At 40.3% G+C, this 26866-nt stretch overlaps 1 protein-coding gene across 1 annotated transcript; it reads left to right on the top strand.

Annotated features, from left to right (window-relative positions):
- The first annotated feature begins 599 nt into the window (after positions 1–599).
- Positions 600–26866, top strand: LOC139324318 (vomeronasal type-2 receptor 26-like). Its single transcript, XM_070954041.1, has 8 exons — positions 600–984; positions 1653–1994; positions 9944–10166; positions 18317–18608; positions 19635–20420; positions 21030–21257; positions 24983–25109; positions 25968–26866. The coding sequence occupies exons 1-8, from the start codon at positions 600–602 to the stop codon at positions 26864–26866; spliced, it is 3282 nt and encodes a 1093-aa protein (XP_070810142.1).

A 26866-nucleotide genomic window follows, 5' to 3' on the forward strand; every position in this document is an offset into this window, starting at 1 on the left:
GTTCTACCAACATGTCCTTTCCTTGGCCTTTGCTGTCAAGGAAATCAATGAGAATCCAGAAATCTTGCCCAATATTACTCTTGGGTTCCATATCCATGACAAGGATAATGCAAGGATGACTTATCGGACCACGCTGGACCTGCTCTTCAAATCAAATTTTTGTTTTCTTTTAGCTCCCATATGGATCCTTCCCCCCAAAAGAATTTCATATCAGTAAGCTTTCTTCTATTTATTTTATGGCACCAAATGAAGGTCTTGTATACATTGGGATTATCCAATTGCTTCAACATTTTGGATGGAAATGGGTTGGACTCTTTGCTGTTGAAAATGAGAGTGGAGAACATTTTTTGAAGAAGCTACCAGAGATGTTTTCCCAGCATGGAATCTGTCCAGCCTTCATAGAAAGAATCCCCCTCATGCTTCCATTAGATGACATCCATACATTTAGTGATAAGATGAAAAGTTTGTATAAACATCTCACAGACATTAAAGCAAATGTATTGATTCTCTTATGGAGAGTCTTATACACTTCTCTGGCTCACATCTCCCATATTTATAAGCGATCCTGAAGATAAATTAAATGCATCCCTTAGAAAGGTATGGATCACAACAAGTCAAGTGGACTTATACTAACAGGAAATCTAAAGATTTGGAATCTCCAATTGTTCGATGGGGCCATTTCTTTTCAGATACATTCAGGTGAAGTTCTAGCCTTCAAAGAATTTCTGAAGTCTATAAAACCTTTTTGGAGACAAAGAGATGGATTTCTAAAGGATTTTTGGGTACAAGCCTTTGACTGTTTCTATTCTGATTTGGAAACACCAACAATGGGCATGGGAAAATGTACTGGGGAGGAGAATCTGGACAGTCTTCCTGGACCTCTCTTTGAAATGCAAATGACAGGTCATAGTTATAGCATCTATAACGGTATTTATGCTGTGGCTCATTCTTTGCAAGCCTTACTATCAAAAGAATCCAGTCAGAGTAAATCCTTGGTGGATAAAATCCCAGAACCTCAAAATCTACCACCTTTTAAGGTAAAGTTGTCCAAGAAATGTGAAAAAATTACTAGAAAATGACTTGGATCACAAAATGAGCTGAAACATGTTTTCAGACACAATATATCAATCAAATAGCTATGATTAAATCAATCAATCAATGATAAATATGTAAGGAAAGTCCTGTTCTTCTGCACTCATTAAATCCTACCACTGGGTTCCATTCCACTTTCTAACCAAGAGGAAGATGTGAAATACTTTTGACAGTAATATATTGCCTTTCAAAGCTGCGTTTCAAAGCTGAAGAGCCAGGGCTGTCCGAAGACGTCTTCGTGGTCATGTGGCCGGCATGACTCAATGCCAAAGGTGCATGGAACGCTGTTACCTTCCCACCAAAGTTTGTCCCTATTTTTCTACTTGCATTTTTATGTCTCTCTTCCTTGTTATTCCTTAGTCAACCAGGGAAAATAATCTGCCTTCTCCGTCAACCAGCATTCAGCACCATCTTTTCAGCTGCTGTTTCTTGTGTGTTAGCTAAAACTATTACCATGGTTGTCGCTTTCATGGCTACTAAGCCAGGTTCTTCAATGAGAAAATGGGTGGGAAAAAGATTGGCTCTTTCCATTGTCCTTTCTTGTTCTTTTTTTCAAGCAGGTCTTTGCATTCTGTGGCTGGCAACATCTCCTCCATTCCCTGAGTTAGACATGAATTCCCTCATAGAAACCATGATTTTGCAATGCAATGAAGGCTCCATCTTCATGTTCTATTGTGTCCTGGGCTATCTGGGCTTCTTGGCTATTGCCAGCTTCATTGTGGTTTTTTTTGTCCGTAAATTACCTGATATCTTTAATGAAGCCAAGTTCATCACCTTTAGCATGTTGGTTTTCTGCAGTGTGTGGATCTCTTTTGTTCCAACTTATCTGAGTACCAATGGAAAAGCCATGGTGGCTGTGGAGATCTTCTCCATTTTGTCCTCTAGTGTTGGGTTATTGGGATGTATCTTTTTCCCAAAATGTTTCATCATTGTTTTTAAGCCAGAATTAAACACCAAGAAACGACTAATAAAATGAAGTGATTACATCAGGTGAATATTATTTTTCCCCAAGTATACTGAGCTTAAATGAGATGGCTATAATCAGTTAAGAATTAAGCAAATAATTATTGGGGTTACTTATTCATTTATTTGTTATGGCATAATAGAAATCCCAACAGGTTTTTGCTGACCAGGAAGGCCGGGTTCTCATGCTTGAAATAGAAATTGCCCAGTGGAAGTCTTTATTGGTTTGTATTTATGCTCCTAATGACAATCGGAGGACTTTTTATCAAAACTTATATGTTAAACTGGGGGAACTGGAATATGAACATGTCTGTTTAGTGGGGGATTTCAATGCTGTAACAGATAGAATGCAGGATTATGTTGCGGGAAACATATAAGGAAGGTTGAAGGATATTAAGAGAACGTTACCAAGAATATGTAATGATTTAAGGGAGGAATTTGGATTACAGGATATATGGAGGTTGAGAAATCCCAATAAAAATCAATATACTTATTTCTCTCCCAGACACCACTCGTGGACCCGAATAGATATGATATGGATGTCTCTGGAGTTGAGGGGGCTAGTCTCGGAAGTGGAAATAGGGCCCAACCAGTGGGCAGACCATAACCCGCTAATGGTAACTTGGAAGATCCCACATTGTAGGAAGGGTAGATGGAGAATGAACATAGGTATTCTGAAAGATGAAGAATTTATGAGTAAATTTAAGAAGGAGGTATATCTTTTTTTCCAGGAAAATAAGAAAGAGGATACTTCAATATATAATACAAGGGATACGGTTAAGGCAGTGATGAGGGGATGGTTAATCAAATAAATGATTGACAAACGTAGGGCGGGTAAGAAACACTGAGGCAACTTCTTGAATAAATTACAATGCGTGGAAGAAAGGATGCAAAATGGATTAAACCAGACAACATTGATAGAGGAAAGGGATTACTGGCAACACCAGATTAAATTATTAGATCAAGAGGAATTAGCAAATAAAATAAAGTGGACTAAACAAATTTTTTTTTTGAAAGGGCGAATAAAACAGGAAGATGGTTGGCTTACTGGCTTAGAAAGGAGCAGGAACAACGGAGAATAGAAGGGCTGAAAGATGTAATTGGGAGTCTTCATTGTACTAAGGAAGGCAAGAGAATGATAGCTCAGGATTTTTTCACACAGCTTTATCAGAAAGGAGAGGAAAATATTTGTGAAATTCAGAAATATTTGGAAAAGACAGACTTGCCTAAAGTCTCGGAAACAATGAAGGAAATTCTTAATGTGGAATTTATGATGGAGGAAGTAGAAACAGTTATGAAAGCACAGGCGAATGGCAAAACCCCGGGTAGAGATGGCCTTCCAGTTGAATTATACAAAATAGTGTTTGATGTGGTAGGAAGACATATGACAGATTTATTCAATGTGGTTATGAAAGAGGCTCAGGTTCCAGTATTTTGGACTGAGGCTTATATTTCTATTATCCCAAAAGAAGGAACTGATCTATCTCTTATTAAGAATTATAGACCTATATCATTACTAAATTCCGATTATAAGTTATTTGCGGGGGTTCTTGCAGCCACGCTTAGCTGCTTCCTTAACCAATTCATTCATTCAGACCAAAATGGCTTCCTTCCTAATAGATATCTACGAGATAATCTTAGAATTATCATGAATACACTAGAATTTTTTGAAAATCGCCCGGATAAACAATTAGCTTTAATTTTTGTTGACGCCCAAAAGGAGTTTGACAGAATCAGTTGGGAATTTATGATTTCTCAATTGGAATATATGGAGTTTGGTGGGAATTTTATTTATTAACTATCTTCTTCTTTAGAGCCAGATGCTCAGAGACCTAGAAAGATAGAAAAATCTCCAGCTATCAATTTTGGGAAGAGTGGCAACCATTAAGATGTGCATGTTACCCAAATGGTTATTTCTATTCCAAACAGCGCCGGTAAGGTTGAATAAAGAGTTTTTTACAAATCTGAATAGGAGTATATCTAAATTTATCTGGCAGGGAAAGAGGCTGCGGATTAGACTTAAAATGTTACAAGAACCCAAAAATAGAGGTGGATTTGGACTCCCAAATTTGGAGCTCTATCACCAAGCAGCGAACTTGATTTGGGTGAAAGAATGGATGGTCCTACAAAAGAGACGACTTTTGACATTTGAGGGAGCCGGTCTTCAACATGGCTGGCACTATTTTCTATGGCCGGGAGCATCCGGCCGCCCTAGACACTTTGATGATCACTGTTTACATAGGATGCTTGGGTACACTTGGGGAAAGGTTAGAAGAAGAATATATTCAAAAGTTCCATGTTGGATTTCGGCGCAGGAAACTCAGATTTATCCAACATTGTATAAAGGGGAGAAAACCTTGACGTATGAAGTTTTTTTGGATGTTCAGGGCAATCTGAAGTCACGAGAATTATTAACCCTTCAAGGATATAAGATAGATTGGTGGTCTTATTCTCAAGTGCACTCCAGGTATAAAAAAGATTTATATAGTGAAGGAATCTACCATAAAAGACAAGAATTGGATAAGATCTTCTTAGAAGGAGGGAAAGGGATACTATCTAAATGTTATGCATATTTATTGTCTCTGCAGATAGGACAGGATGTAGTGAAGGATTGTATGATAGCATGGGGGCAAAATTTTGGATATCCCCTTGACTTCCAGCCATGGGAACAGATTTGGTTAAAAAATATGAAATTAACCATGGCTTTTTCATACAAAGAAAACATATATAAAATGGTCTACCGGTGGCATCTCCCCCCTGCGAGATTAGCTAAAATGTTTCCTGGGACATCTGCCTGCTGTTGGAAGTGCGGTTACAGTAATGGAACTTATTTTCACCAATGGTGGACCTGCCCGCAGGCGGTTAAATATTGGAAAAAAATACGGCAATGGGTTTTGGAAATTACACAGATTAATTTGGAATTAAGGCCCAAGATTTTGCTATTGGGGGCAAAACCTTTGAATGTTAAATCAGATATATAGTTCTTGTTGATTCACATTATTACTGCAGCAAGATTAGCATATGCGTAGGAGTGGAAAAATCAATACTTACCGATGGATTTGAAAATAATATATAAAATTAATGAGTGTGCAGAATCAGATAGATTAACTAGATTGATCAATGGTAAAAAAGATTCAGAATTTTATAATAGTGGGAAATTATGGTACGATTGGGTCCAGAAAAGGTGGGATAGAATAGATATATGATGATGTATATATATATGATGGCAAATATGTATGTATAAAGGAATGACTTTATATATATGGACAATGTAATCACATTATACCATGGTGGCAGGATTGTATATTTTATTGGTGTATTGGTGTATAGAATATATTAATAAAAATTATTTATATAAAAAAAAAGTTGCCAAGTTTGAGAAACAGTGGAATAAAGCAGTATAAAGTATATATGACGCAGTATAAACTGTGTCAGATACTAATGTGGGTACTTGGGACTTTTATTAAACACAGGGATACTCCCATTGTCAAAGCCAACAATCGGTCCCTCACCTACACCCTGCTTGTCTCTCTTCTGCTCTGTTTTCTCTCCTCTTTGTTCTTCCTCAGCCAGCCTGGCAAAGTGACCTGCCTTCTCCGACAATCAGCTTTTGGCATCACTTTCTCAGTGGCCATTTCTAGTGTCCTGGCCAAAACTATTACTGTGGTTGTGGCTTTCATGGCCACTAAACCAGGATCTCAGATGAGGAAATGGGTGGGGAAAAGATTGGCTTTTTCTATTGTCCTCTCATGCTCTCTCTTCCAAGTATGCATTTGTATTTTTTGGTTGTCAACATCTCCCCCATTCCCTGAAATGGACATGCACTCAGAGCTCCAAGAAATGATTTTACAGTGCAATGAGGGGTCAGCTTCATTCTTCTATTGTGTCTTGGGCTACATGGGTATCTTGGCCATCGCCAGCTTTATTGTGGCTTTTCTTGCCCGTAAATTACCCGACAGCTTTAATGAAGCCAAGTTCATCACCTTCAGCATGTTGGCCTTTTGCAGTGTGTGGATCTCCTTCTTTCCAGCCTATCTGAGCACAAAAGGAAAAGCCATGGCAGCTGTGGAGATCTTCTCCATCTTGGCTTCTAGCGCTGCATTACTGGGATGCATATTTTTGCCAAAATGCTACATCATTGTTTTCAGGCCTCAGCTAAACCACAGGGAGCAACTAATAAAGAGGAATTAGTACATCATATGAAATTTAATTTGCTTTGTTATATATTCTTCCTCTGTAACCTTTCCATGGAATTGTGGAAAAATAAATTGTGGATATATCAAGATACCAGGGTGCCTACCGTCCCTGTCTTACTATCCCCATTTATCTGTATTTACTTCCTTTGTTCATATTTATGTTCATACCTATACTTGTTATCTTGTACATGTTTGACAAATAAAAAAACAAACAAATAAAAGTTGTAGTGTTCTGTTTGTTACTCTTCAGAAGAAGAATCCCAAAAGCACCTAAGGACAGAATGAACTTGCTATGATGGGGAGGTGATAAAAGATTGAATAAGTAAATGATCGCCCATCCCCAGTCAATTAACATTTCTTATCCTACTTTCTGGTGCTTTGAAAAGTACATTGACTCCCCTCTTCTTTGTGGCAGCCTCAATAAGATAAACAAATTACTGAAGTGGTGGATATATTTTTTTTCTCTTAACATCAACTGTGAACAAGAAAGGAATCAGCATTCATGAAATAGGTTGTTGACTTTCATTTGATAGGGTAACAATAAAAGTTTAAAAGATGTTCAAATGCAATCTGAATAGAACCAAGACAAGTAGATAAATGGCTGATTGGCCCCAGAAAAAAATTCATATCCAAATTATACAATTAGTTATTAGAATTTGATAGAGCAGAGGAGGTGGTAAAAGAACCGATGTGCCGAAATGAATAAACTAACTTTAGAATTTTAAAAAAAGAGGATTCGGAATATTATGTGGTTTGGGAAAAATGGTATAGATGGATAGACAACAGAAACAAAAATAGGTAATATTCATAAGGAAGTTGAGGATGCATATAATGTAGATTTTATGTGAACTGTTAATCCAAAGTATATAAAAATGACAGTCTGTTTGAATATGTATTAGTGTTTTGGAAAAGAAAAACTACAATAAAAATTATTTATAAAAAAAATAGAAAAAAACTCAAAACAAATGCAATCTGAAGTTCATGGGATTGTCCAAAGCAATGGTGGTATAATTTTGAAACTTTGATGAATACCATGTTCTCCCATCGTAAAGGTAGATTCAGACGATCAATTCTAAACATTTTTTTGGAAGCTCACATATCCAATGCCATGAATAGCTACTGGTAGTGAGTATATTTGTAGAATAGGTTTAATTTTCTCCAAGTGTCATTATTTCTGGTCCTCATGACACAAGATGGACCTCAGGGAAGGACTTTAGAAAAGTAGAGGGAGAACCAGATTATGCAGATAAATACTTCATTCTTTAAAATTGGTTACTTACAACTTGGCAGGGCTTCCAAAGAAAAGGAAAAGAGAGAGAAATTTATACTGCCATTGTTAATTTCCAACAATCTGCTGTACACAAATTGGAAGAGAGAACTGAATCAAACAAAGATCAGCTTCCTTTTAAAAAGTGGAGGAGGTTTTCATAAGCCTGGTGACCAGTAAATAATTTGTTAGAAGCTCAAATGTTTCAATATTCATTAGATTTAATTGCCCATTGAAAAGATTAGTTTATGCTCATAAACAAATGGCATTTCCAGTTTTCTTGGATTTTTTTTGCCATACCCTAACCTCGTAAACTCCCTCTCAGTTCTTACTGAAATTGTCACATCTACATGGTGGATTTTTATTGTTATCTTCTCCAAGTTTTTCATGACCTCCCATCTACAATAAGTACGATCTCTATAAGGACCTGTATTTTTCAAAATCGCTGGGTTTTTTGTTTTTTTTACACTGATACACCCAGTTAACGTTGTAGTCTCTATTTGATTCTATAAGTGGCTGGGAAATACTACAATGGTTAATGAAAATTGAAGCATTAATCTTTTCTAAGCAAAAATTCTTCAGTTCCATGCTAAGCTAAATAATAGCTATTGCACATCTTGTTTATTATGAAGTAAATAATTAACTTTTCCTTGAAGAGTCCAAATTACTATAATGGGTTTATCTGCTTAAAGCTCCAGAGATTTTCAGGAAAGCGGTGAAAACTAGAAAGCATGTTTGAAAGAGGTTATAAATTAACTCTGGTTCCATGAAGAGCTTGAGGTGGTGGGAGGAGTCAAACAGGGCTATTGAGTTCGTTTCCTCCAGCATCTGTTCTTTCTTTGATCAGACCAATTTCAGGTTGTAGAAATCTCAGTCATTATATATTTCTGTATCTCCATTGAAGTTAAAAATTTAGGCTGATGCTTTTCTCTTAGGAGGCATGTTGGGAAAACCCAGGATGCTCAGTCACATCCATTGGTGTGGGTTGATACGTTGGAGACCTCTTTTAGAAGATTTTTTGACTGTTGATGTATTGTTCTTTCTGATGTTCCCCGTGATCAAAGTGAATGCACTCAAGTGACCAGAGGTTGATCCTTTTCCAGTTCCACATGAATGGTACCAACCTGGTGATGTCCTCATTGGAGGGATGGCTTCACAGAACCTCTATGCCTTCAGTGAATATTAATTTTATGAACATCCATCTCAGGAGCTCTATGAACTTTCAGAGTAAGCAAATCTCATACCTTTCTTCACCTAATGATCGTTTCTAGATATCCAAATCACTTCCTTCAATTTACAAGGGTCTTAAAGAAGGCAGATGAAGTCAGAAGTCAGACCAATCATTTCCTGATTTTGTTTTGAGATTTCAGATCCTTTGTTCCTATAGAAATGAGAGAGACTTTATAGTATTTTGAAAAAAAGTGATACAAATATGAATTTGAATGTCTAAGGAATAAATACCATATTTTTCAGAGTATAAGATGCATCTTTTTCCCCCAAAAAAAGAGGGTGAAAATCTGGGTGCGTCTTATACTCCGAATGTAGCCCCACCAGCTTCTCAAACGGAGATATCAGAGGCTGAAAAAAGCATCAGAAAAGAAGCTTCAGAAAAGAAGCCCCCAAACAGAGATTCAAAAAAGAAGGCCTCAAACAGAACTTCAGGGGCTTTTTTTCTGAAGCTCAGTTTTGGAGGCTTTCAGAGGCAGGAAAAAAAGTTTTTTCTGAAACAGAGTTTCAGAAGTTTCAGAGGCAGAAAAAAAAAGCAAAAAAAAAGCAAGGCACAGAGCTCACAACCAAGGAACCTGTTGCTAAAATTCACCTCTGTGAACAGCTGATTGGGGGTATTCCGGGAGGCTGATCCATCTGCCAATCAGCTTTTTTCTTATTTTCCTCCCCAAAAAGTAAGGTGCATCTTATACTCCAGTGTGTCTTATATTCTGAAAAATACAGTAGATTACTGATGAGACAGAACACCATGTAGTTCAGGTGTAAACCATATAATACTTCATGCTGTTTAAGCTTGATTATTTTTTTGCAGATATTTTGTTATTAGGTTAGGTAATATCTTTAGTGTCCTAAACAGCATTGCAAAGCTTTTAAGCTTTTGCCTTGGGAGGCAAAATATTTGAAAGGGAACAATCAAGCTCGGAGAGCACCACACACTTCACAATACCTAGAATATAAATACATAAAAGTAGGATTCATAATATAGGAAGAAAATGTTCAGAAATGATCACTCATCTTCACAATCAACACATTTTCTCAGAAAGAGGAGGAAAAGGAAGAACAAAAATTGCTCAAAGAAGAGTAAAATAAAGAAATGGAGTAGCTTTCATGGCTACTAAACCAGGTTCTTCAATGAGAAAATGGGTGGGGAAAAGATGGGCTCTTTCCATTGTCCTTTCTTGTTCTTTTCTTCAAACAGGTCTTTGCATTCTGTGGCTGGCAGCATCTCCTCCATTCCCTGAGTTAGACATGAATTCCCTCATAGAAACCATGATTTGGCAATGCAATGAAGGCTCCATCTTCATGTTCTATTGTGTCCTGGGCTATCTGGGCTTCTTGGCTATTGTCAGCTTTGTTGTGGCTTTTCTTGCCCGTAAATTACCTGATACCTTTAATGAAGCCAAGTTCATCACCTTTAGCATGTTGGTTTTCTGCAGTGTGTGGATATCTTTTGTTCCAACCTATCTGAGTACCAATGGAAAAGCCATGGTGGCTGTGGAGATCTTCTCCATTTTGTCCTCTAGTGTTGGGTTATTGGGATGTATCTTTTTCCCAAAATGTTTCATCATTGTTTTTAAGCCAGAATTAAACACCAAGAAATGACTAATAAAATGAAGTGATTACATCAGGTGAATATTATTTTTCCCCAAGTACACTGAGTTTAAATGAGATGGCTATAATCAGTTAAGAATTAAGCAAATAATTATTGGGGTTATTTATTCATTTATTTGTTATGGCATAATTGAATATGGCAATGTTTCTTGACAACTTTAAGATCTATGGACTGCAATGCCCAGAATTCTCCAATGAGCTGTGTTGGCTAGGGAATTCTGGGAGTTGTAGTTCATACAGCTTAAAAGTTGCCAAGTTTGAGAAACAGTGGAATAGAGCAGTAATGCATAAAATTCACAAAAACAGTACAAAGAATATGAATCAAAGTGTAAAACACCAGAACAGTGAATTATTTTGAAAATGCACAATATGAATGATGAATAAAATTATGAAAAAAATTAAATTATGTATGAGCAGTCATTAGAGTACCTATGCCTATGGCCAGATATTTAGATCATTTAGACATTGGATAGCAATATCCTCAAGGTGATGTAGTTCTTGCAGTGAACCTTCACTGGGGCATTCCATCTCAATATGATGTAAAGCTTCCAGGATGTTCTCACCATCACATTTAGTATTATCACCAATTCCCATTTGTTTTTCCAATATTGAAATATGCCATTGTTGGTTTGGGTCTGATTGAGTGCTGTCTAGTCTTCCCTTCGAAGATCAAAACCGGAAGGGTATTGAACTGTGTCAGATACTAAATCAAACAGATCTGGTTAGAAGTTACCAATTCCAGGCACCATACTGTAGTATCAAAGTCTATCAATTAATATTAATCAACCAGCAATTAATTGCTGTAGGTTTCCATGGTGGATTACAAGATATGAGTCTGAATATTTGATCATGATATTGATTGTGTAAGTCTCTGCATTCTTGCCCTCATCCTCGGATGTATATTTTTTTATAGCCCCTTGGGATACACTTTTTAGCTATGGAAAGTAGCAATCCCACAACCAATTGTCATTTTCCTCTTTCGAGGAAATTGGATGATGTGGTCAGGTTCAGTACAAAAACTTTCCATTTGGCTTTTTGAAAAATCCATCAAGGCTTAGGGGTCGATCTTGCAATTGGGATCTGCACTCCAACATTTAACAACTCATACCTGTGCTGTCTTCAAGGAAAATCTGTTAATGCTCTTTTTTTACAATGCAATGGTCTACTGTTCATATCTCTGGAGACAAAACATAAATCAAGATTATAGTTCTTACTCCATCTGGAAGTGGAAGCAGTAGTGGGTTGCCCCTGGTTCGGACCAGTTTGCAAGAACCGGTAGTAAAACTAGCAGGAGGCCACACCCACTGCCCCAGATGTCATCATCGGCGATCCCATTGAAAACCGGTAGAAAAGGTAAGTAGAACCCACCCCTGAATGGAAGGTAATCTTAACCTTCATGAATCAAGAATACATTTTCTTGGAATATTTCAGTGTTTAGAAGACAAATACCCAAGCAGGAAACATTGTCTTCCCAAAAGAAGGACTCTTCTGTCATATGAAGAAATCTTAGGCATCCTTGTCACTTCACTTGCAATTTTCTTGTCCCTCGTCAATGCTGCAGTGTTAGGAATGTTCATTAAAAAAAAAAAAACAGTTGTCAAAGCCAACAATTGAGACTTCACTTATGCTCTCCGTATCTCACTTTTCTTCTATTACTTCTCGGGTACGAGGGAAAGAGACCTGCCTTCACCACAACCACCTTCTGGCATTATTTTCTCTGTGGCTCTTTCCTGTGTGCTAACCAAAACCATCCTTGTCTCTATTGCCTTCGTGGCCATAAAACCAGGCTTAACCAGAAAGAAATGCATAAGGGAAAAAATGGCCCTTTCCACTGTCTTCTCTTTCTCTGTCATTCAAATGGGCATCTATCTGATGCGGTTGGCTCACTCTCCCCCCCCCCAATTTATTTATTTTATTTATTTATTTTCATGTTTTTATATGCCGCCCTTCTCTCGAAGGACTCAGGGCAGCGAACAGAAGATTGAAAAACAAACAACAACAGAATAAAATCCTAATTATTATTTATTCAATTATATACCTCCCTAGTGGACTCAGGGCGGTGCACAGCCAAAACTAAAATACATAACAATACAAAACTTAAAATTAATTAAAAGAATTATATACTTTGGCCCGAATTAAAACAATGCGAATTAAAACCCATTAACAGATTAAAACTAAACAATTAATAACCATTAAAAACTAAAAAAGGGGGCGGGGTTCACGCCAGCCCTGCTTGCTGGAAAAGAAGAGTTTTCAGGGCACGGCGAAAGACCCGGAGATCCGATATCCTTCTTATCTCCAGGGGCAAATCGTTCCAGAGGGCGGGAGCTGCCACAGAGAAGGCCCTCCCCCTGGGGGTCGCCAGCCGACATTGCCTGGCCGACGGCACCCTGAGGAGTCCCTCTCTGTGGGAGCGTACTGGTCGGTGGGAGGCTATCGGCGGCAGAAGGCGGTCCCGCAAATACCCAGGTCCTATGCCATGGAGCGCTTTAAAAGTGGTAACCAACACCTTGAAGCACACCCAGAAGACCACTGGAAGCCAATCCAGCTCACGCAGGAGAGGTGTCACATGGGAGCGACCCCTCGCTCCCATAATCCCCCGCGCGGCCGCATTCTGCACCAGTTGGAGCCTCCGGGTACTCCTCAAGGGGAGCCCCATGTAGAGAGCATTGCAGTAGTCCAGGCGGGAAGTGATGAGTGCCTGAGTGACTGTGCGTAAGGAATCCCGATCCAGAAAGGGACGCAACTGGCGAATCAGGCGGACCTGATAAAAAGCCCCCCTGGCCACGGCCGTCATATTTTATTTTTTATTTTTTATTTTATTTTATTTTGAATTTGTATACCGCCCTTCTCCCTGAGGACTCAGGGCGGTGAACAGCCAAGTAAAAACATCAAGTACAAATATTAAAATACAGTTAAAATATACATATATAAATTTGGCCCCATTAATTAAAAACAATAAACAAAACACTTAAAAACACTTTAAAAATTAGGCCAGCCCGGCTTGCTGGAAAAGGAAGGTTTTAAGGGCACGGCGGAAGGCACCGAGGTCTTGGATTCTCCTTATCTCTGGAGGCAATTGATTCCAGAGGGTAGGTGCCCCCACAGAGAAGGCCCTCCCCCTGGGGGTCACCAGCCTGCACTGTTTGGCTGATGGCACCCTGAGGAGGCCCTCTCTGTGGGAGCGCACGGGTCGATGGGAGATTGTCGGTGGCAGCAGGTGGTCTCGAAGATAGCTAGGCCCTATGCCATGGAGCGCTTTAAAGGTGATAACCAACACCTTGAAGCGCACCCGGAAGACCACTGGGAGCCAGTGCAGCTCGCGCAGGAGCGGTGTTACATGGGAGCGCCAGGCTGCTCCCGTCACTACCCGCGCTGCTGCATTCTGGACCAGTTGGAGCCTCCGGGTGCTCCTCAAGGGGAGCCCCATGTAGAGAGCGTTGCAGTAGTCAAGGCGAGAGGTGACGAGGGCATGAGTGACTGTGCACAGGGAATCCCGATCAAGAAAGGGCCGCAACTGGCGGATCAGGCGAACCTGACAAAAGGTCCCCCTGGTTACAGCCGTCAGATGTTCCTCCAAGGACAGCTGCCTATCCAGGAGGACTCCCAGATTGCGAGCCCTCTCTGTGGGGGCCAACGACTCGCCCCCAATAGTCAGTGATGGAGTCAACTGACTATATCGGGATGCCGGGAGCCACAGCCACTCAGTCTTGGAAGGGTTGAGCCTGAGCCTGTTCTTCCCCATCCAGATCCGCACAGCCTCCAGGCACTGGGACATCACTTCAAGGGCATCGTTGGGGTGGCCTGGGGTAGAGATGTACAGCTGGGTGTCATCAGCGTACTGGTGGTATCTCACCCCAAAGCCACGGATGATCTCGCCCAGCGGCTTCACATAAATGTTGAACAGGAGGGGCGAGAGGACCGACCCCTGAGGCACTCCACATATAAGAGGCCTTGAGGTCGACCTCTGCCCACCTGCCAACACAAACTGCGACCGGTCGGAGAGAAAGGAGGAGAACCACCGTAATACGGTGCCCCCCATCCCCAACTCTTCCAGCCGGTGCAGCATGATACCATGGTCGATGGTATCAAAAGCCGCTGAGAGGTCTAACAGGACCAGAACAGAGGAACAACCCCTGTCCCGAGCCCTCCAGAGATCATCAACCAACGCGACCAATGCCGTTTCCGTGCTGTGTCCAGGCCTGAAACCTGACTGGAACGGATCTAGATAGGATGTTTACTCCAAGAATTGTGGAAACTGTCGTGCGACCACACTCTCAACAACCTTCGCCAGGAAGCGAAGGTTGGAGACAGGACGATAGTTGGCCAATATTGCCGGATCCAGGGACGGCTTCTTGAGGAGAGGCCTCACCACCGCTTCTTTCAAGGAGGCGGGGAAGTGACCCTCACTCAACGAAGCGTTGATAACACCCTGGAGCCAGCCTCGTGTAACCTCCCGGGAGGCCAGTACCAACCAGGAGAGACACGGGTCCAGTAAACATGTGGCCGCACTAAGTCTCCCCAAAATCCTGTCCACATCATCCGGAGTCACAGCATCAAACTCCTCCCAGGTAACATTCTCAAGACTATTCCTCGTCACCCTGCCCTGATCTACCCAGTCAGAGTCCAAATCCCCCCGGATCTGAGCGATTTTGTCATACAGGTATTGTCCAAAATCCTCCGCCCTGCCTTCCAAGGGATCCTCCCGCGCTCCCGGATGGAGCAGGGAGCGGGTTACCCTGAACAGGGTGGCCGGACGATTCCCTGATGACGCAATAGAGGCAGAAAAGTAGTTAAACTTTGCCGTCTTTATCGCCACTAGGTAGGTCTTAATATGCAACCTTACCAGTGTTCGGTCAGATTCAGCGAGACTGGCCCTCCAACCGCTCCCTAGGCGTCTTTTCCGGCGTTTCATTGAACCAAGGAGCCGCGAGGGATCAACACCGGGTCAGAGGCCGCAAAGGCACGACTCGATCCAAGGCCCCACCAGCCACCCGATCCCAGGCAGCTACCAGGTCCTCGGCCGAGTCGTGTGCCAGATCTTCAGGAATTGGCCCAAGCTCCATCTGGAATCTATCAGGATCCATCAGGCGCCTGGGGCGGATCCATCTAATTGGGTCCGCCTCCCTGAGGCGGGGTGTAGCGGTTCGAAGGTCCAGACGAAGGAGTGAGTGATCTGACCATGACAAGGGTTTCATGTCTATATCCCCTATAATAAGACCACTCAACCACTGGCCAGAGACAAAAATCAGGTCCAGCGTGTGTCCCCCCCTGTGAGTGGGGCCATGAACTAACTGGGTCAGGTCCATGGCCGTCATGGAAGCCATGAACTCCCGAGCCATCTCTGACGTTTCACCAACGGACGGCAGATTGAAATCACCCATGACCATAAGCCTGGGTGTATCAACTGCCACCGTGGCTATCACGTCGAGTAGCTCGGGCAGGGCCGTTGCCACGCGGCAGGGAGCCAGGTACGTAAGCAGCAAGCCCATCTGAACCCCATGACCCCATCTCACAAAGAGGGACTCACACCCGGCAATCTGTGGCACAGTGGTCTCCCTCGGACCCAGACCTTCGTTAATAATAACTGCCACCCCCCCCGCCCCTCCCCTGGGCCCTCGGCTGATGGAATGCTCTGAAGCCTGGTGGACACATCTCAACCAGAGGGACCCCTCCCTCTGGGCCCAACCAGGTCTCCGTAATACCCGCCAGGTCCGCTCCCCCCTCTTGAATAACATCGTAAATGAGGGGGGCCTTATTTACCACGGACCTGGCGTTGCACAGCATATGCTCTTCTAAAGACAGCCATGCATCCAGGAGGACGTCCAAGTTGCGAGCCCTATCCGTGGGGGCCAATAACTCGCCCCCAATAGCCAGCGATGGCACCAGCTGGCTATATCGGGACGCCGGAAGCCACAGCCACTCGGTCTTGGAAGGGTTGAGTCGGAGCCTGTTACTCCCCATCCAGATCTGCACGGCCTCCAGGCACTGGGACATCACTTCAAGGGCATCGTTGGGATGGCCTGGGGTGGAGATGTACAGCTGCGTATCATCAGCGTACTGATGGAACTCCACCCCAAAGCCACGGACCAAAATTAAAACCAATTAGAAATCTAAAATAATTAAATAGTAAAAACCCCAGAATCAGAATCAGCCCATTTGATCGAATAGCCAAGTCTTCAGGCCACGGCGGAAAGAGTGGAGATCGGGTGCCGATTTAGATGTGAACTTGTTCATTGGAGAAACCATTGGGCAGGGTGTTGAAGGATCTTCAACAAAGTTCTATTTTGTCCTAGGCTACATGGAGTGGTGAAATCCAATTTTTTTTACTACCGGTTCAGTGGGCATGGGCACACCAAGCATGGTGTGGTTTGGTGGGTGTGCCAGGGGGAGGATACTGCAATATCTCCATTCCCACCCACTCCAGGGGAAGGATACCGCAAACTCCTTATTCCCTCCCCACTCCTGGGGGAAGGATATTGCAAAGTCTCCATTCCCACCCCACTCTGGGGCCAGACAGAGGTGGTATTTGCTGGTTCACTGAACTACTCAAATGTTCTGCTACCGGTTCTCTGAAACTGCTCAAAATTTCCGCTACCGGTTCTCCAGAGCCTGTCAGTACCTGCTGGATTTCACCCCTGGCTATATGGGCTTCCTTCATTGTGGCTTTCCATGCTTGAAAATGACCTGCCAGTTTCAGTGAAGCCAAATTTATCACCTTCAGCATGCTAGCATTTTAGATTATATACAAAGGAAAATATTATTTACAAATCCAGTATGCACGTCTGTACAAAATAATATAAAAATACAAAGTACAATATCAACTCTTAACCCACTAAGTGTCCAATGCTATTTCTCCAGGTGTTTTCAAAACAGGTTCAGTCTCAGTCATGCATTACATTATCTAAAAGAAAGATGTCGACTGGCTACATAAAGAAAATTGTCAGGTTGCCTATTGTTCAATGATAATTATGTCCCTTATGAATTACTGAAATCACTGCATTATTCTAGAAAGCCAACACAACAAAGGAACTGTGCAGAAAGGAATAGGAAGTGAGAAACCATCCACATAAATATTTCAAGAGCCACATGGAGGCAGGAAAGGGCTAATGCTGAATCTCTGGGCTTCACTTCCACACATTCTCTATCTCCTGCCTTCTCTGCCAGAACGTCTCTTTCAATGATAGATCCAGATATTTTCTCCCTAAGCAGAGAGTCATGAAATTACCTCTTCTGGTATTCCTGATGAACAAAGTGGTGACTCTGAGCTGCCCTGCAAGTGATGCTTTCCTTCTGCCACATGAGTGGTACCAGCCTGGTGGCCTTATCTTTGGTGGGATGGTGTCTCACATTGTTTACCACTTTTATGAAATTAAATTTAAGGAGCATCCGTCTTTAAAAGGTTATAGTTTACCACTGTAAGGGTTTTCTTTACTTTCCATGCAGTTTCTAATCTTAACCAAATCCTCCAAAACTTTCTGAAAACAAATGAAAGCCGTTTGAACATAAATGCTGTGTTTTTGTAATGTTATCTAACCCTGTTTGTCTTTCAAGTGTATTTGGGTGTGGGAGAAGGAATAATTTCCATTATATTATGTTAAAGTCTTTCTTGTAAAATGTATGCAAGAAGTCCTTTGAGGAATGTTTAGTGAGATTAAGGTACTTTTTTAAAAGGTCTACATGATCTATTCATATTCAGATTAGTGTTCTGTGGATAGAAAATAAAAGTGGTAGCTTGAAAAAAATCTAATCTATTGTTGTAGTACACATCTGTTGCAAATCATAGAATTATTGTGTAAAAAGTATATTTAAATTCTGCACTAATTATTGAGGGTTTTAGAAAACCTGTAAACTCTCTACTTCAGTAAGAGACAGAAATGCTTCTTCTTCTTATATTATGTTGCCACCTTACAAGAATTGTAGAATCATTTTTGAACTGGGGTATTTAACCTATTTGCAGTGTAATAACCAAATTCTACCAGCACGTCCTTGCTTTGGCCTTTGCTGTGAAGGAGATCAATGACGACTCCCAGATCTTACCGAACATCACTCTTGGGTTCCACATCTATGATAGTTATCTCAATCCAAGGATGACCTATCGCACCACTCTGGACCTGCTTTTCAAATCCCAGGAATTTGTCCCTAACTACAAATGTGATAGCCAGAAGAATCTCATGGCCATCATAGGAGGATTAGGCTCGGATACATCATCTTATATGGCAGAAAGTGTAAATGTCTACAAAATTCCACAGGTAGTTTGGGTGGGGGATGAGAGAGAAACTTTGACTTCTAATGAATGTTAGATATTAGACGTTTTCTATGCCTTTCTGCAGGACTTCACTGAAGTCCACTTTGCAATCTTTCTGTAATTGGATGCCACAATGCAGTGTATTGGCTCGAGGTAATGCAATTTTAAAAAATCAAAATCTTTTATCATGATCACAGATCAGAAAATTAAAATAGAAAACATATAATTAGAGAACAACCTTAAACCTGTTTTTTGACCACTATCTGGCAATAGGTGGTACCTCTCCTTGCTATGTCTTCATTGGGGTCTGATAAAAATAGTTTACTATAAAACTCAACTGTGTTTTCTGGAATTGTTGGACGATTGGTGCACTTGGGTCTTTTTGGAGATCTCTATAAAAAAAGCAGTAAAGGAGAACATACTGAACTGTTTCCATTTCTCCAGACTCTCATGGATAGCCTTTCATGCTTAAATGTTTTATTCTGGCAGCTACAAAGAAGAGCAGAAGGTAGTTCAATAGTCTAGCTATAAAGAACATAGAATATAGAATAATAGAGTTGGAAGGGACCTTGAAGGTCTTCTAATCCAACTCACTGCTCAAGCAGAAGACCATATACCATTTCAGATAAATGATTGTCCAGTCTCTTTTTGAAAGTCTTCAGTGATGGAGAACCCACAACTTTTTTAGGCAAGCTCTTCCATTGGTTGATTTAGGAAATTTCTCCTTAGTTCTAGGTTGCTTCTCTCCTTGGTTGCTTCTAGGTAGCTTCTGTCCAGATTTAGCTAGATTCCAGGTGTTCATGAGAACTCTGTATCAAGATGCTAATCCAATTGTATTGCATAGGTGAGGAAATATTTTATTTTGAAATTTTATTGCTTATATTGATCATCTTCCATAATCTATGAATAACTGGAGAAATTTTCACTGTAGGGACACCTTCATTTAATTTACATCCAGCAAGCAATCATTTTTTCCCATATTTCCCCCTTGCTTCTCATGAATAATGGCTCTCCCTTTTTTTTAGTTTAGTTGACTTATGGCTCTTTTGCCCAAGAAGAGTTCCAGACTGCTAAGTTATCTTCACTTTATTGCATGGTCCCAAAAGAGGACCATCAGTACACTGGAGTTATACAACTTCTTCTTCATTTTGGATGGACGTGGATAGGAGTCGTCACTCTTGACACTATTAAAGGAGAACGTTTCTTCCAGAAACTGCAGTCATTGCTTTCCCAGAATGGCATCTGCATAGCTTTCTCACATAATATTCCACAATTAGTAAACTTGGAAAACGTGTCTGAATTACTTCAGGGAAACTCAACTATCTGTAATAAACTGATAGATGACAAAGCAAATGCTTTTCTTGTCTATGGAGAACCATTCACAATTTTGTGGCTCAGAATTGTTGTGTTTCTATGTGATCTAGAGGATAAAGAGAGCACATCCTTTAGAAAGGTTTGGATCCTGATGGACCCAACTGATATCATACTGACAGCATTTCAAAGAGATTTTAATCTCCAGGTGTTCCACGGGGCTCTTTCCTTTACAGTGCACTCAAGAGAAGTTCAAGGCTTCAAAGAATTTCTTCAAGGCATCAAGCCTTCAACCCACAAAAATGGAATTTTTCAAGAAGTCTGGGAGCAATTGTTTGACTGTTCATTTTCAAATGAAGAATTTTCCTTAATACCTGATAAAACTTGTAGTGGAGAAGAACATTTGGAGAATCTGCCTGCGCCTCTGTTTGAGTTGCAGATGACTGGCCAAAGCTACAGTATCTACAATGCTGTCTATGCAGTGGCACATTCTTTGCACGAAGCGGTGAGTTCAAGATCCCAAAAGAGAGAGATTCTAAGATTTGAATTTCCAGATCTTCAGCCTTGGCAGGTAATGTCTCAAAAGATGTTTTACCTAACTTTTGTTTTAGTGAATAGTCATTCTCCTCCACTACTGATTATTTGCTTGTTTGCTATGGTCTATACTCACATATCAATACAAATATTGAGGCAACAAATCTGATAGTATAAGAGGTGATTCTAAGTAACAGAATACAAGAAGATGAAAATAACCAATGCCTTTGCAAATTTCAGTCTAGCCAATGAGGTTTATATATTATCCTTGGTTTCATAAATAACCGTTTCATTTCCACATAGAATTGACCTGTCTTGTAAATGTATCCAGCCCAGTTCCAAGAAAAATTGAATGAAGAAACATCTGAAGGCAGTGTTTCTTTACTTTGTGCCCAATACACTTTTCTAAAATGTGGAGATTTCATTTTTCTGATTAGTATTTTGTGATTTAGTCAAAAGACCGGGTTGTTAGACTTCATTTCCTGGAAAGTGAGAGCAAAATAAAGGGAAGTTTTAATCCTTCTATCCCTAACAATTTGTTTTCTTTTGGAATCCCTTTTTCTTATCCTTCTTCAAGTAGCTCCACAAATTTCTTCAAGGGATTTCTTTTAACAACTCAGCTGGAGAAAGAGTCTTCTTTAAAGACAAAAGGGAAGGTCAAGGTGGTTTTGACATTGTCAACATGATCACTTTTCCGAACAGATCTTTTCAGAGAGTTAAAGTTGGAGAGTTAAGGTCCAACGCTCCAGAAGGAAAAGAACTCATCATTGAGAGGAACACAATCCTTTGGCACCCTGGATTTAACCAGGTAGGTAATCATCACCTGCACAAATTGCATCTTGATCCAGTATGATCTGTTGATCTTTGTCTGTTAAACCATGTTGAAGGTAGTCACTTTCCGAATCTGATGTCTATTGTTGAAAGGGGGGAAAATGCACAAATGTTCTTTACCAAATTGACAAACTGGTATTATGATTTTAAAACCAAGTTTACATATGTGTGTTACAATTCCATTTGAAATTGGAGTTTGGCGGCATAGAAATGTGACAAGTAAAAAATTACAAGGATCGTATCATTTACATAAGATTGCCATCATGCCAATTTATTTAATCGCTTTGCCCCTCTTCAAGTCCACTTACACACCCTTGTAATTTCAACCCCTTTTTAATGTGCAGTATAAATCCAATCCAATTTTTTTTAGTTGATATTAGTTTTACATATCAATGTGTGAATGGTGAGATACCTGAGATTCATACATTTCAATAAAAATAAACATCATATTATTACACACAATTATTACATTTCATCTTCATTGTTTCATCTTATTTGCACATATCCTTCACTTCAGTTCTAAACCTTTTTCTTACTCTTACTCTTCCATATATCTTAATATACTAGTTCTTGTTGTTAGTTGCGAAGTCATGTCCAACCATTTGCAACCCCATGGACAATGTTCCTCCTGGGCTTTCTGTCCTCTAACATCCTCTGGAGTCCATTTAAGCTCATGCCGACTTCTTCAGTGACTCCATCCAGCCACCTTATTCTCTGTCATCCCCTTCTTCTTTTGCCCTCAATCTTTCCCAACATTAGGTTTTTCTCCTGTGAGTCCTTTCTTCTCATTAGGTGGCCTAATTTGAGTTTCATCTTCAGGATCTGGCCTTCTAAAGAGCAGTCAGGGTTGATCTCCTCTAGGACTGACTTGTTGGTTATATATTATATAATATATAAAATATTATATGTTATATATTAGTATATATATATATATACTATAATTCTATTCTATATAAACTATTTATATCTCTATTTTAGCTTTCCCCCCTTCTGTCATTATAATATTCAGATATGATAATAACATTTCTTTTCTGTTCCCTACTATTACCACACATATTTTTCTTACAATACATTCTTTCATTTCCAATCACCCATTATTTAATTCTAGCATGTTTTATACTTATTTGATAATACTATCATTCAAATTTTAATTTTCCAATTAATAACTTAATTCTTCTTCATACCTCTGTTCATTTTTCCCATCCTTGAAATTCTGTTATTAATACACATGTTTACATTAAAATATATTCTTCCAATATCTAATCACCTGTTATTTAATTCTAGCATTTCACTATTAGCCATATTTTTATACATATTTAACTATCACACTACATACAAAGTAATTATCCAACTTATATCACTTCCCGTCTGGACTACTGTAATGCTCTCTACATGGGGCTCGCCTTGAGGTGCACGCGGAGGCTCCAACTGGTCCAGAATGCAGCTGCGCAGGTGATATTGGGAGCGACATGGCGCTCACATGTAACACCTCTCCTATGCAAGCTGCACTGGCTCCCGGTGGTCTTCCGAGTGTGCTTCAAGGTGTTGGTTCTTACCTTTAAAGTGCTCCATGGCTTAGGACCTGGGTACTTACGAGACCACCTTCTGCAACCAATAACCTCCCACCAACCAGCATGCTCCCACAGGGTGGGCCTCCTCAGGGTGCCATCACTAAAGCAATGTCGACTGGTGGTTCCCAGAGAAAGAGCCTTTTCTGTGGGGGTACCTACCCTTTGGAACAGGTTACCCCCAGGGATACGAATGATCCCAGATCTTCGTACTTTCCGTCGTGCACTTAAGACCTTTCTATTTCACCAAGCCGGGCTGGCATAAATCTCTTCTAATTGTTCTAAATCTTTATGCTGCAAATTCTTAACTGTTGAACCAAATTGGCTTAATCATCTTATATTCACATTTTATATGTATGTTATTTTAACTGTTCACCGCCCTGAGTCCTTCGGGAGAAGGGTGGTATAGAAATTGAATAAATAAATAAATAAATAAATAAATAAATAAATAAATAAATAAATAAATAAATAAATATAGTTCTAATATTAATGCACATTATTATAATACTTTCATGAACTCTCTTTTGCTTTACTTTTGCTTTCTTTTTCCTTTATCCATCATCTCTTGCCAATATCGCAATTTTAGTCTTCTTTTTTTTGGGGGGGTGGGGGGTTTGCCTCCCATATCCTTCTTTTGATTCTTTTAGTTCCTATATATTTAAATCTATTTTTTGACTATGTATTCTAGCTTTTTCTCTCCTCTCTACTTTTTCCCACTGTCTCATTTTTTTAAGATGTCTGTTCTAACCCCTGTCTTTTTTCTTCAGCTATCTTCCTGTTTCTCCCATTCCCTTTTTAAATCTTTTAAGATATTTTTCTCTTGTTTTAATTCCTTAGTCACTATTAATTTTATTAGTGTCTCCTTCTTGTTGTCTTCTTCTTGCTGGCTTCTCAGTTCTGCTGTCTCCTCCATTTTTTCTAATGGCTCCATTTCTTCCTCATTGTCCTGGTCTTTGCTCATTGTTCCTTGTATTATATTTTCCAATTTTTGGACTATGTGATCAAATATTTCCATCATCTCCTTATGTTGTTCTTTTATGAAGTCCTTAATGTTTTGATACATCAACTCAATTTCATTATCTCCATTTGCTTCCATATTAGGTTATATTGTTGCTTAACAGCTCTCCTTTTAGGCCAATTGTCCAGAAATTATTAAAAAGAAATTTTAAATGTCTAATCAACAAGCAGTCAATCCAATTTTTTTAAAAAACGGGGTTGTCCACACCTTTTCCAAACACTTTTACTTGTTCAACAATGTTCAGGGGTCTTTTGGCTAAAGATCTTGTTTAATGTTCAATGGTTTTAAAGCAAATACTTGTAATCCGGCAAATGTGGATGGTTATTCCCAAGATTGCACAGTTTTCCTTTTAGCAGCATATTGCACTCTAACTTCAATTTGCTGCAGCCTCTCTGCGTTATTGCTGACAATTCTGATTTTAATTATTTAGAATTGTAAATCCAATGTGGGCAGTATTAATAAAAAAAAAAGATTCAGGATATAATTCCAATGTTTTACAATGCCTTTTCAATACCACATCTTGCACTTCGAGAGTTCAAATTTCTTTTTCTTGTTTTTTAAAAAAGTTTTATGGAAAAAAAATTCTCCATATTTTTTTTAACATTCATATTCGCCGCTGGCAAATGGTTCTAATTATGCTTCCACCTTAGATTTCTTGGGGTCATTTTCCAATAAAAGTATTCTCTCACCCAGTTCACACACTGTTTCCACTCCAGAAATGTCTTAGGTGTTCAGACTGTCTTCAGCTTCATGGCAGTCATGTTTGCTGCCACTGTTCCACGTCTTTGGATGAGGGGGATTTCCTAGTCAGGGAGGAGAGATGCAGCTCTCTTCGACCTGCCAGGCAGTCCCCCTTTACTTCACCACCCCTCCAGGGTGGCTATGACTCAGTTTTGAGCCCTCTGAGGAGGAGTGATTGAAGTGGGGCCACAGAGGTCACGGTCCAACTTCTGAAAGCTCCGGGAGTACAATCGGAGGTTCTCACAGTATAAATCCATGATGATAAAATTCAGCAGCCAATTGGGAAATAAAATATTATCTGCTTCCATAAAGGAAAAAAAATCAGAAACTGTTTTAAAGATCTCCCTTTTCAAAACCTTTTATGTTCATCACCAGGTTCTTCCACTTTCTCGGTGTAATGACCATTGTTCCCCTGGATATTGGAAAAAAGGAGATGAAGGAAAAAAATTCTGTTGCTATGACTGTGTTCAATGTCCAGAAGGGAAGATTTCAAATCAAATGGGTAGGTTAGACATTCCAGGAAGCTTTTATTAGATATGCTTAAGCAAACTGTAACACATTTAGGATGTATATAATTATCAATAGCAATAGCACTTAGACTTATATACCACTTCATAGTGCTTTATAGCCCTCTCTAAGTGGTTTACAGAGTCAGCCTATTGCCCCCAACAATCTGGGTCCTCATTCTACCACCTCAGAAGGATGGAAGGCTGAGTCAACCTTGAGCCTGGTGAGATTCGATCTCCCAAACTGCTGGCAGCTGGTGATCAGCAGAACTAACCTGCAGTACTGCACTCTAGCCATTGCACTGCCGTGGCTCGTAATTAGTAGATTTATGAATACTTCAGGGCAAATATTCATTTCATTACCTGTGGCTCAAACTCAACTTGCCATTGAGATGCCTACAGGTCATGTTTCCTATACAAACACATACATTGAGCTATGCCAATCTTAAATCATCATATCTTCATTTAACAACCCAATAATCCCTTGTGAAATGGAGTCTGGCCAACTGAATGGAGCTAGCGGAGTGTTTACTGGCTGGATGCCCTTCCTGACACCAATGCGGAGTTTTGTTCAGCAGATGCATTCTCATTGTACCCAGAGAGAGAAATATCTTCCTCTACCAAGCATCGAATTCTCAGCTTCCTAATTGTGAGGCGAGAGCTCCACCTCTAGGCCACAGCACCACTCCTTTATGCCAATCTTAAATGATACAATAGAATTAAAACTGTGCTTACATAGAAATACGATCAAACTGAGAGCAATTGGAAACAGCTCAAATAACATGTGGCTCCCACTCTGAAATAAAACTCGGGAATGCATAGGTGACAAATTCCTTGACTTTTTTTCCCCCCAGATACGGATGACTGTTTTGAATGTTCAGAAGATCACTACCCAAATAAGGAAAAGATAGAATGCATTGTGAAACTGGTGGTCTTTCTAAATATTGAAGAAACCCTAGGAATTGGTTTAACATCAACAGCTCTTTCTTTCTTCTTCCTCACAATGTGGGTACTTGGGACTTTTATTAAACACAGGGATACTCCCATTGTCAAAGCCAACAACCGGTCCCTCACTTACACCCTGCTTGTCTCTCTTCTGCTCTGTTTTCTCTCCTCTTTGCTCTTTCTCAGTCAGCCTGGCAAAGTGACCTGCCTTCTCCGACAATCAGCTTTTGGTATCACTTTCTCAGTGGCCATTTCTAGTGTCCTGGCCAAAACTATTACTGTGGTTGTGGCTTTCATGGCCACTAAACCAGGATCTCAGATGAGGAAATGGGTGGGGAAAAGATTGTCCTTTTCTATCGTCCTTTCATGCTCCCTCTTACAAGTATGTATTTGTATTCTTTGGTTGTCAACATCTCCCCCATTCCCTGAGTTGGACATGCACTCAGAGCTCCAAGAAATGATTTTACAATGCAATGAGGGGTCAGCTTTCTTCTTCTACTGTGTCTTGGGCTACATGGGAATCTTGGCCATCGCCAGCTTTATTGTGGCTTTTCTTGCCCGCAAATTACCTGACAGCTTTAATGAAGCCAAGTTCATCACCTTCAGCATGTTGGCCTTTTGCAGTGTGTGGATCTCCTTCTTTCCAGCCTATCTGAGCACAAAAGGAAAAGCCATGGTAGCTGTGGAGGTCTTCTCCATCTTGGCTTCCAGCACTGCATTACTGGGATGCATATTCCTGCCAAAATGCTACATCATTGTTTTCAGGCCTCAGCTAAACCACAGGGAGCAACTAATAAAGAGGATTTAG

This window comes from Pituophis catenifer, unplaced genomic scaffold, assembly GCF_029215685.1.
Source record: "Pituophis catenifer annectens isolate HBS135680 unplaced genomic scaffold, rPitCat1.0.hap2 SCAF_15, whole genome shotgun sequence".
Classification (NCBI taxonomy): Eukaryota; Metazoa; Chordata; class Lepidosauria; order Squamata; family Colubridae; genus Pituophis; species Pituophis catenifer.